The 11,885-nt window shown below is 43.6% G+C and overlaps 1 protein-coding gene across 1 annotated transcript; it reads right to left on the minus strand.

The window, feature by feature from the left end:
* Positions 1-1,015: 1,015 nt before the first annotated feature.
* T265_05026 (hypothetical protein) lies at positions 1,016-3,526 on the minus strand (the record flags this gene model as incomplete). The annotated part of the gene is made up of 1 exon (XM_009169926.1): positions 1,016-3,526. The coding sequence occupies one exon, from the start codon at positions 3,524-3,526 to the stop codon at positions 1,016-1,018; it is 2,511 nt and encodes an 836-aa protein (XP_009168190.1).
* Positions 3,527-11,885: the final 8,359 nt, after the last annotated feature.

Below are 11,885 nucleotides of genomic sequence, written 5' to 3' on the forward strand. Positions count from 1 at the left end.
ACACGTTGTCAGATATAATAGGTATATGAACCTGATGACGGGCTCCTATAGACGTTGCAACAATCGCCACGACATGGAAGAGAAATCCACATCAGACTTTACCGGGTGCTTCGTATGACGAGGTGACAACAGAGGGCGGTCATGAATGATTGCTTAACCTCAACCCTTCCAGTCAGAAGGGTGCACGAACACAGTTAATCACATAAACGTAGCAACGAACAAACCTATGGTAAGCGGAATTAGTACCCAACCAATTTGTTGACGTCAGTTGACCATAACGTGAGCCGTTAAGCTGCATGCATCGGCGTGCGCTATTGTCAAAACGCTGTTGAGCATTCTTCGCCGATTGCGCAGCAGTTACTGAGTCCAAAGAAGCATATCTTACGGCAGTTTTTGTTGCCGCAGTATGAAACAAAATTTGTAAAATTTTGATGGAAATTCTTGGATGTGGAAAAAGTTCGGACGGGACTATCACAGTTAACTCGTTTGTATTAAGTTCTACTTGATGTTTTTCAAAAACCGGCTTGAATTGTCTCATCGAAAGATGCGTGATACTCAAAACTTCACACGTGATGCCACAATATACCAATATTTAGATATTTTATTCTCAGAATTAGTCGCAGTTCGTCTCAAAATGTATTAATTACATATTTTTGGCAACTTTCTGGCGTTCCAAACAATCTGAAATTTGCCAGCTTTAGAGAAAACCGACTTACACACAATGCTTCAGAAACCGGACGCTACACCGTATATTCTGTACCCAAGTCCAAATCTACAAATGGCCTAACATTTTACTCTGCACAATTCAGATTCGGTACATGGGAAAGCGAATAATCATTTATAATAAAAAATTTATTCAGTAGGCTGTGAATCTGTGCATAAATGAAGAAAAAACCAAGTGAAATGCATAACAGGAGAATGAAAACGTTTGCTGTAAATATACACGGAAATGGTTAGCAAGTATCGCATTGTAGAAGGATCGGCAACTCGAATAATTAGTGTTCCTTAATTCCTGTCAGACTTCTAATCCTATTGGAGTAGTTTCTCGTGAACCGCTAACGCCTGTGGTCTGCGTTTCGGGAGAAGTGTTCTCTTCATGAGGCATTGATTTTCCCAAAATGGGTTTAACTTCATCGGTAGAGGAGAGTTTTGGAATAACTTTGGAAGGTCGCGTTTTGGAAGTGACTAAAAGATCCGTTTTATTTGCAGGTGGCAAAGTTTTGACGCTTTTGGACAGTTGTTTTGTCGGGGGTGTTGGAGGGTTCTTTTGGGAAGATAAGGTTTCATCGCTTGTCTCTTTAGAACTTGGTGAAGTCTGGGCCGAGTTGTTCTTATTTGTTACGATGTCCTTGTGTGATCTCGTGCCACTCGGTCCATAGGTGGATGTTACCGGTGTATCTCTTAGCTGTGGTTCCGGCAATTGTGTTTTGCCGATAATTGCTGCAATCTCAGAAGCGACAAAAGCCCAAGGGTGCTTTGATCCGGGTAGAACACAGAGCTTCCCACTTGGGCAGTAGATTTCGACATTTCGTTGTTGTCTAAGTGCAGAATTGATTTCTTCTGGGCTTGATTGAGCTGCACGCATGGCACGTTCGACGTAATTCCGGGCGCACTGAAAGCAGAACCGATGCTCGGGATTGGCCGGACACTGAACAAAATGACTTCCTTCCAAATGACGAGGGCACAGACTACATGAAACAAACTTTGTTTGAGAACGTGTTCCAGATGGCAGTCGGGTCCTTGTGTTCGCATGCATGTTAGGGAAAAAGGCTTGGTGTAATCCAAGTAAGCTGCTCTTAAAGAGCATCGTTTCGTCAACATTTTGTAGCCGCGGTTGTTTGGACGCTACTGAATCGGGTAAAATAGAGGAATCCATTGAGAAAATGGGACGCTTCCGAAACATATCAGTTTCCACTTGTTCAGACAGTGCAGACCGGATCGTAGTCTCTGATTCACCAGTGCAACATGATTTCGCAGCTGAGACAAACTCGTTGCCAAGGTTGCTAACAAACGTGGAAGAAATCTTGTTGTTCGGGTTCGTGTTATGCGGTTGTTGTTGCCCTATGAGCTCATCAAGAGCATGCATGAGGTCATTTAAAGGAGCCCAGGTTGTAGGACTTCCCCTCGGAACTTCGTATTCCAAAGTTTCAATAGCCAGCTTGATATCACGATCTGTCGTATCTCTTAATGCACCATCCATTTGACGTAAAAGTTCGGGAACTCCCGTGAAAATGTGGTGTGATCCAATGGGAAATTCGAAATAAACAGTATTTGCCGCAACGTTACTTCCATCAGTATCCTCTGTTATGTTTGATAGTCCGAGAAGTGCGGCTTGAACTTGAGGCTGGTTGCGTAAACGGACACGTATGGGCAGCTTCAAGGATGCATCGGATGTCGGTGGGCTGGACGAACTTGCAATAAAGCTGCACAACTTTGACTGCATCAGATTATTTGTCAGGCTGCGTTCTGCATTCAAGGCGTACGGAGAGTGGAATATTCCACTGAGAAGATTCAAATACGCAGTTAGTAAATTTCCGTTCCAAGTAGGAAGGGTAGACGCTGTTGATAAACTCGCTGTTGTATCCGGTACGTCCCAGGAATCCCGAAAAAGTTGTGTGCCGGATTGTTGGGACGTCTGGGTCGGACTAACTATTACACCGTTCAGGGGTGCGCTGGTACTTAGATTCGTAGCATCCTTTGTCTCCGTCTGAACTAGCCTCAATGGTGCATATTTATTTAGCAATGTTTCTTCTGGTTTATTAGATCTCGCGGATTGTTCCTCTCCCGTGGAGACTGTCGTCAAATCTGCATGTGGCTCCATCGAACTTCCAATAGGATCACTGTTGTGCGGATCAGAAGACTTTGGCAAATTCGCACGTGTATTTTTCAACCTGGGATCACTGACTGACATGGCTCGTGAACTGGTTGGCCGATCGTGCTCCGATGGACGCGGCACTTTCGTTTGTTCCAGCAGATTATAATTATTCTGCGTAGGCAGCGACAAGGACCGTAGTACACTCTCCGGAAAACAACCAAATGGTTGAGTGGTGAACTGACCTTGTACTGCATTTGGATCAACTACAGACGTTCGTCTCTCTGCTCTTTGGATAGCAGAATGGTCAAAAGCAGTCGCTCGTGGCGCACTCAATGAAGTAGATTTAAATGCCTTCAGCCGGACTGGGTTTCGCACCGTTCCAGTCTCAGACTCTGCTGACGGGATTCGATAACCGTCTTCTTCATTTTCCACAGGCTTCCCATTTAGCAGCTGATGCTGTTGGCTTGCCAGCCCCTCGAAACGTTCCATCAGAAACCTCGAGGAAAACAGCTGTGGTAAGAGATGTATTTTCATCAAGCGTGCACGTCCGATGACGCATTCGATTCGGTCGGCGCCTTCGTAATTCACACAACCTCGGCATACGGGTTCCGAAAATTCCGACAGCATGGCCCACGGATAGCGGGGTAGATCACACAGATAGCACTGAATGCGACTAGAAGCGCAGGATGTAAATTGTGTCGCATCATCCATTGAGTATGTGGGCTGTTGGTTGGACCAAAATTCGTACAGGCGTATTTTAAGCACTCAAATCCTGTTTGAATAAGCTGAGTTCATGAGTTGAAATAGTTTGTGCGAAAGCTGTTTGCTTCAGTTGACGTGTGTATGTCACGTAGCTGAAGCAACGTTCATGCCAGACACGCACCTTCGTGCATAAGTGAACGACAGGGCTGGTAGCGGCTGGCCCTTAGCTGATTGGTCGACATGACAACCAATGGGAATGCAGATTTGTGGTAGTCTAAGGCACAAGAGTGTAAAAGACGGGACAGGGCCCTATGAGGATAGTGAACCGAGGGAGCACTGGAAGGTGAAACTTGTGTAAGTATGGTGGCCTTAAACGGTGGAGCACAATTCGACTTTATGCAGGATTCAATAGGATCATGATCTCACTAGTTGCAGATCATGTTCAACCGGAACTGCAAAATATTGGGTTTTCCCAATGACTTTGAAACAAGCAAGCAAGACAAAACTCCGGTGGGATAATTGGAATTACTGTGTCACATTATTCCACCATATACCCTTGTCGTATTAAAAATAACTAAACACTGGGACGCACATCACAGCACATGCTAATGGTCGAGTGATGTGGAATGGGTGGTGTGAGAAAAGAAAATATGAATGTTTGGGAAGCTTGGAGGAGAACGTAAAATGTAACCAAGTAATCAAACTCGGGTGCATGTATGCTCACGTTTAATGTTTTATACACAGAACAAGTCTCTGGGGAGACCCAACAAGAGAACTAGATAAGAAGGGAGCTAATGGCGAAGCCGTTTGAATACAGAACTTTCGGTTTCAGTCTTCTAATGACCACATACTATGCTCGACGAATACCATTTGGTATCTTCTGGCGGCCAATACTCCTAAAATAATCCAGGGTTGCGGTTGGAATGATTTCGCGGATGCACTTGGGTCGCTTGTTAGCTGCCTCAAATAGCTATTTTGGTAATTGTTCAGACAAGTCTCTGTGGTCTTCAATAAATGTGTCAAAATTTGGTTCGCTCCTCTCACCTGCTTCGGGCTGTACTTTTTGCTATTAGAAGTCTACTCTCAGCTGGCAGATACGTTTGATGTATTGCAGGTCTCTGTTGTCCTGAGGTGAAACAGCAGTAAGCGAGAACGAGGAGGAGTACGGTGTTCAGCGTGACTTTCAGCGTATTCCTGGTGAGGTTTAGTGCATTGGGTTCCATGACATTCATTTATTCTCTTGTGCCTGTAACTACTTCCCGTTAACGTATGAAGTACCGTCCTCATATAGAAAACTAATTTCAAGTTGAATACACATGCAGAAGATAGGTCTGATGAATGGGCATATTGAGTCAACCAACAATACCTGCGTTATGTTGACCGATAGGTTCTCACTAGGAAAAGCGGTCTGTGCCTAGACTTCGTGAGGTTTGTTGGTGCCATTCTGAGGAGGAGTTGCGTTTGGTGGTATTCTAACACTTTGAATAAAGCTGATCACTTTAACTTTGATGTCACTGCAAGAAAGCGAATACACGAAGAGCTGTTGAAATTATTCCGAACAGAAAAGACAGATGGCTCGAGTAGCTTTTGTTGACTCGCGGATTGTCGTCCACGACTGTTAGCAAAGTTCTTCTGCTGTGAGATCTAATCACTCTAAACTCTTTGACCAGAGTCGTATTGATAGGGTTTAGGAAGGATGAATAAATTTGGAAACTTTACATCTGGCACTGGAAGTGTACGTCTCTTCCGGCAGATTGAGTGGTGGCGGTGATTCCTATTGGATTGAATCCAACGGTTTGTTGGTTAGTTGAACAACCAAGCCTCTATCAGTTCTTGCTATGAAATGAATTGATGTCGCGTAATCAGTCAAAGTCAGGTAAACAGATCCTTTGGAATTGTCTTTGGTGAACGAGAAGAGGTACTGTTTGGCAGATGCCCTTACCAGGTAGCAAGGTAGCAAAGTCATCACCTTGCTACATTCTCATAGAAACTTCGCGTAGAATATGCCCTTCTTGTCCATGTGCGATTATTCTCACTAACTCATCTGGAAGGAGACGTCAACGAGTCCGGCGTTCTACCCGTTTGTTTTTACCACCTATGCAGCTTCTCGGTAGCATCGGAAGCTAGAATCGATCAATCATATGGGTGACTAGTATGCGGAACCACCACTTCAGTTATGTAGGCTGGACATGCAAAAATTTTCACATCCGTACGGAAGCACAGATTTTTGTTTGAACTTTGTGTTTGTTAAGTTGGATGGAAACTTCAAATAACGAAATTTCAGTTGTCGTAGTTGTGCTAACCGCTGCCTGAAATCACTCGAAGTCAGGCAACTCCAAAAACGCTGTAACTCTAACGGACTATTTCTCGTTGTCACGACTTCTCCTTTAGTGTGGCGAAATGATAACATTAGATTAATTGATGCCCTGTTCCGTATTCCACATGAACATTCTGACTTGATCAAGTTTATCAAAAGAGAGCTGGATGGACAGGTCTTTTTGCATTGATAAGCCCAACAAATGCGAATTGTTGGACGGTAACTGGAGAGAATATAGTTGGCGTGTCCTGATAAAATACGGATAACGAGTGCACCAAGAAGGCTCAAAATGAAATGCACACGGAGACATTGTAATCTCTGAGGCCCAATTGGAGCAGTAAGTCCGAAGAACCTGGTTCTCATACCGCTCTAGTCGTTCGTATGCCTTCCTCGTACTTTTTCTCTATAACACGTGTGTCTGTTACACATTCGTTTAGGACGTTATGGCTTCTGCTATGTTCACACGCATAGTGTAGTTCAATCAATGTCATTTTGTTCACTCACTGCGTGAATGCAAATGAGTTCGGATCAAACGCGTTCAAAACTGTGATCGATTGCTCATCATCGGAGGCCACGTGAGTAATCAATCGAACCAAATTATCGACCGCCGTACATTCACCTCTAGTTTCTCAGACGGGCAGAAGCAAAGCAGGACCGAGCTTGTTTACAGTGGTTGACCTGGTTTCTGAAAGCGAACTCCGGTAAATTCATGTTCTATCTCCCAGAGCCCATTCACGAAGTGAACTGCATAAAACGCAGGTTGTGCACAAGAATGAGGTGGAATTTGCGGTGCATTTTCAAAAGTGTTTGTCGTAAAAAGTAGTAAAACCGAAGTACTCGACTTTGAGAAGGGACAAGTCAAGGGGACTTAATCAGAGCAGCACCCCAACAGACCCCCGGCCCAAAACAGCTCAGGAGCTTTTTCGCTAAAAGTCAGTTGTATTTGTTGCAACACTCTTGAGTGCAGAGCAGTTCGCGTGTTTTCTGTCTGAATTTAAATAGCTGTTTTCATGACTTTGTAACAAGCCAAGTTTTACGTCTTTTGTCCAGGTTTCATCCGAATTAGTTGCATGAATTTTGCGTTCTGTGAAGCCGATGCACCATTCATATCCCAACTGTGCCTCGATGACCAGGTCATGAAGGTCGCCAAACCCGTATAACGACGAGTCCTGATCACAACAAACCCTTCATCGCCTGAATTTTGCACGATCAGCCCCGAATTGCGTTCGGTCCACAGAAGCGAGCGTATTAACCGACTGATATTATTGTAACGGTGATACTACTGATGGGGAGGCATGCGAGTAGTATGTTTTTTTCTTGTAAATTCGCTTTGCGTCTTTTGAAAAGGGAGATCTGCTGCGGAATTTGTGGAGCCGTTTTGTAACACGCTTGGATTTGAGCAATGAATGATTGAATATCGAGGAAGGGAATTTTTTTTGCTGCGGAGTTAGTTATTAGAAAATGCCAACTGACCAGTCACAGACTATTGGACAGGGAAGCAAAACTCTCATTTGCATCTTGGATATTCATTTGGATATCTATCTCCTCTTGAACGCGTCTTCTTGAACTTTCCTGGATATTCATTGACTCCAATCATTCATTGCTCAAATACAAGCAAACGCTACAAAGCGACTCTACAAATTCCGCAGATCTCCCTTTTCAAGCGGCGCAAATCGAATTTACAAGAGCAAAACATACTACTCGCATGCCTCCCCCTCAGTAGTATCACTATGACTATGACACTATGACTTACTTGTCTGCAGCAGGGTGAGTCGTCGATAGTGAACCATTGGGATCACGTGTGACGAGTGCGTTTGACCCGAAGACTTTTTCACCTGCAATGCTGTTTTGAGATGTCTAGAACTGGGCAATCAATCTGGAAACGGCAATGTCCATCGGGCTGTAAGTGATTGATGGTTACGCTGATGCGTCATTAGTGCAGGTAATAAAATCTTATAGGTTATCTCGAAGTTTCGCACGTACGTCAATGTTGTGTGAATTCAGGTGGACGCATTCAAATGGTTCATTGCTGACAAGGGTTTGTGTGCAGCGTCGCGTGATAATACTAACGAAGTCTTACAAATCCCACAAACTAAACTGGTAAAATTTGCCGGACAGTGCCACTCTGATCAGTTTTCTTGAGATGACTCTTTTGCTACACAGGTGTTTCACAAAGTAGTGTTCAGAGATCGACTTTTTTTGGTCATAAACGGTCGGTTCGATGACACGACCATAATATCAGCTTGCAAATTGGTCGATCCATGTATCCCTGTTTGTACTGTACTCGATTTTTTTACAGTCAGATTTTGAGCGGTGTAGAAAACTAACCAACATGCGTACACAAGAAACGGAAGGCAGGTTTGAAAAACCAGCAGCAATAAGATATGGTTGTTTTGATATTTCCCCAAAACTTCACTCTGCTGCTCAAAGGAAGCCTTTTAGACTCTGATATCGTTTTGCCTGCATTTTATTATACATACTCGGTAACTTCATTATATTTAATGTATCAGAAGCTATCCGCGCTTTTTGCATCGTAGAAACACCGCTGTGCTAGCGAAATACACTCATTAGCAAGCCAGTTCGGTTGTGCAGGAGACTCACCACGATCATAGCTGAATCTTTCGCTTATTAGTAGTATATTACGTCACCGCCGAGCTAGTTTCATGGGAGTTTAGGACCTCGATTTTATTTGCACAAGTGGGTGCTTCAAAACGCATCTATTAATTCTAGAAGTACAGACACATGGGGACTTTGAAACAGATTCATTTACGTTTAAACTGTCTAATGATCAAGTAAGAATGGCCGTGTGGAATACGTGCGAGTTAGAGATGTCCTTACTCCTAACAGTTTTTCTTACTAAGAGAAGAAATACTGATCGTCATAGTATATCTACGGAAAGAGAATTTTTACAAAAACATTCTGTCCGTGGTCTTTTTAAGTTTCCCAGTCTTACGCCCGAAAACGCTTGTTCTGCGTTTGAGTGGCCAGCTTCGATCCCGTACATTATTCAGTAGTTTAGAAGATCTGACAAAAATATGCACATAATTTCTGTGAGGTTTTCATATGCTTTTAAAACGAATTTGATTTTCCCAGTATCACAACAAAATCTGAAAACTAAAATTCTCGCGTGAAGTGCATCGCTTGGTGCGTCGGAAGCGAGTCCTGGTTGGTAAAATCCGACCTCCAATATACTCGCCGCCATTTCCACGATATTTACGTATTTTTAGGAAGACAGCAACGAACAAACTTGTAAGCTTGCTTTTAAGCGTACTTCTTACGGGTAAAGTAAAGTTTTTTATGCGGCACCATTTTATTTATGCCGCATTGCGACAAACCTGACGTTGTGCACAATCTTTTCGGGAGCTTTTTCCGATGTTATTTTTATGAAATTTACGCAGAATGTGCAACTTTCCGTTTTGTAGGATGGAGAGTTTATTTTTAGTTCCAAATGGTATAAGGTAAAATTTTGTTGGCCTTTTGCCTACGTATTTTCAAAGTGTGAGTTACAACTCATCTACCTTCATGTATATTTGAACGTTGGTCAACTATGATATTAACGGATGCCCTTTACCTCAGGCTAGAATGAAAATACTCAGGCACGGAGCGAGAGGTTCCCAAATGACGGCCTAATTCTCGTGACCCTCCAATGAGACCAAATAATCCAGTCCGCACCGTACGAATTGCCGCCTAAAAGAGGAGATTCTGCTCCTCTACAATTAACTAAACATGGTGCCGTGACAACACGCATAATTTGTTTTCATCTCAACCGCGGCTGAATACGGGCATGCGTATCGACCGGACTTGTTTTTGTGTCGCATTATCGATCCAACAATCGTACCGATCAATTTTTGCTCACCAGTAAGGGGGTTTTTGTTCTTGTAATCAATTGTAGCCCAGACGCAACTCTGCCTTTCTGTCTATGCCCCAAAAGGTTGGAGTGCAACGTGCGTCACTGATTTACGCGCTTGGACTACGGACTACGGACTACTACTACCATGAAGCACACTAATCAAGCAAGAGATGAACACATGAAAATGCCTGCCGACAATTTGTACGTCAATTTGAACCCACGGAGATGCGATACTGTCCGTCCTGACATCGTACACATCAATCACAGTTATTTTCGTGCTCACAGGCATTTGCGACACCAGTAGACGAGAAAAAGTTACCGATGCAGTCACGTGAGCAACAATTGATCAAGTATCCAATGAATGACGAAACGATGTAGGAAGCGAACACGTTCACTGCGCTTAAGATCGGATCGTGTAAGTTAGTTTTCGGAACACTGACGGCGGGACTTTAAACCGAACCGGCCTTTCAAAAAGATCCGCAAGTTAGCGATTCACAGTGGACTGCGCCTCAAGATTGGCGAAATCGATCGTGGGCTGTCAAAGCAACCTTATGGGTTGTGTATTACCTCTATACAATATACCACGATATCTCGAATACCGTATCAGTTGAAACATGAAGCGACCTGGTGCAGCACATTCAGTTGCTTAAAAGCATCATAAACAAGATATTCTGGTGGGTTCTAGGTGAGCCTCCAGTCAAAACCAAATCTGTATGCAGATGGGCGCATTTCGCTAGTTCCAGCCCTCTCCAAGAAAATCAGGACTTGAATGAGCGGTTTTATTCGATTCAGACGCCAAACCAGGACATCGATTTATTTTAGTTAGAACCTACCGGAAGTTTGAACCCAGTCAGATAACCATATCGAGCTTTTTGTGAATCGGCTTGACACCGTGCCTACGTAATCTGGTCAAAAACTGGATAAGGTGTGAAGTTTTCTGCCCCACCTTACAACAAGTCACCTGTATGAATCAGGATTCGGTTGGATCTAAGATGTAATCCACTATGCGTATGGTCTTCGGCTAATACTCTTAAAATTTCAACCTAACGCCGCCCATTCAGCAACCGGACTTTCGCACATGACCGGGCAACTCCTGTTTTGACCTGTGCGTTGAAATTGGTCGAAAAATTTGGCTACTTGAGAGCGACAAATGTTACTCGCAAATTTTTCACGCGTTCCTTGGAAGACTTAGTAAGTACAAAGTCCATGAAACATTAAGTTGATTGTGTCAGTTATGAAGCAACTGGTTGGTGGTCAGTAATTTTCAGGTCTCATACAAGGAACAACCGATTGTTCATAGATGAACGTATCCACTAACGACTATTCACAAATGGACCAAAACAAGGAAGCACTTGAATATCAGTGGTAGCTGTCACAATTTTGTCATAGAGAGCTTCAAAGGCGATGCCTTAATTTAAAAAAAAGACTGACAAAGACTTCCAAACACCAGTAATAGCACGGTCAAAAATAAAGAGCCGATGAGATTAGACACAATTTATTTAAGTGGGACAAAATGCTGTGTGAAGTTAACTCACTCACAAAAGCCAGAGTGGACGAAAATAGATGGCAGACATTCAGAAGACGATCAATAAACGTCTCAAGGAGCTTCGGTGTCAGCGAATGATTGCACCGCATTGGGAGGGAAACTACTGAGTTGGTAGTAATAGAATTCTGGCAATGTTGTGGAATGTAGGTAGCTCGGGTGCGCTGCTTGGTTGTTGGTCTGTTTGCCGAGCTTGGCAGTTGGATTGCAAAAGTTTCATCACCAATCGACATCTGCACTGACATCGTCAGTGCGGGGTTGAGTGGGCACTGGCAATGTCACCTAGATTGGTGATCAGACGTTTGCGATCCAACTGCCAAGCTCGGCAAACAGACCAACAACCAATAATGGAATCCTACCCGGATTTTACTGTTGACTGTCCAAAACGGGAATGATTCTGAGTGCCTATTGGACGTTTTGAGTTCACTCTGTTGAATTATTGGATGTACCTATGAGTACGAATTAATAGACAGCTTTGCCGCCTTGGAAGTGCCCGTGGATTCTGAAAGACCTCAGTCCATAGGAAATCTTCGTGGACTGGGCACTATCTTGACTGCTGTGGCTTCTTTTCGATGGAGCAGGATGCTGTATTGTTAATCACATCCAGTGGGAATCCCAAGAATTCCTCCAGATGAGTATATCAGTGAAGTACTCATCG

Source organism: Opisthorchis viverrini, assembly GCF_000715545.1.
Source record: "Opisthorchis viverrini unplaced genomic scaffold opera_v5_91, whole genome shotgun sequence".
In the NCBI taxonomy this organism is placed as follows: Eukaryota; Metazoa; Platyhelminthes; class Trematoda; order Opisthorchiida; family Opisthorchiidae; genus Opisthorchis; species Opisthorchis viverrini.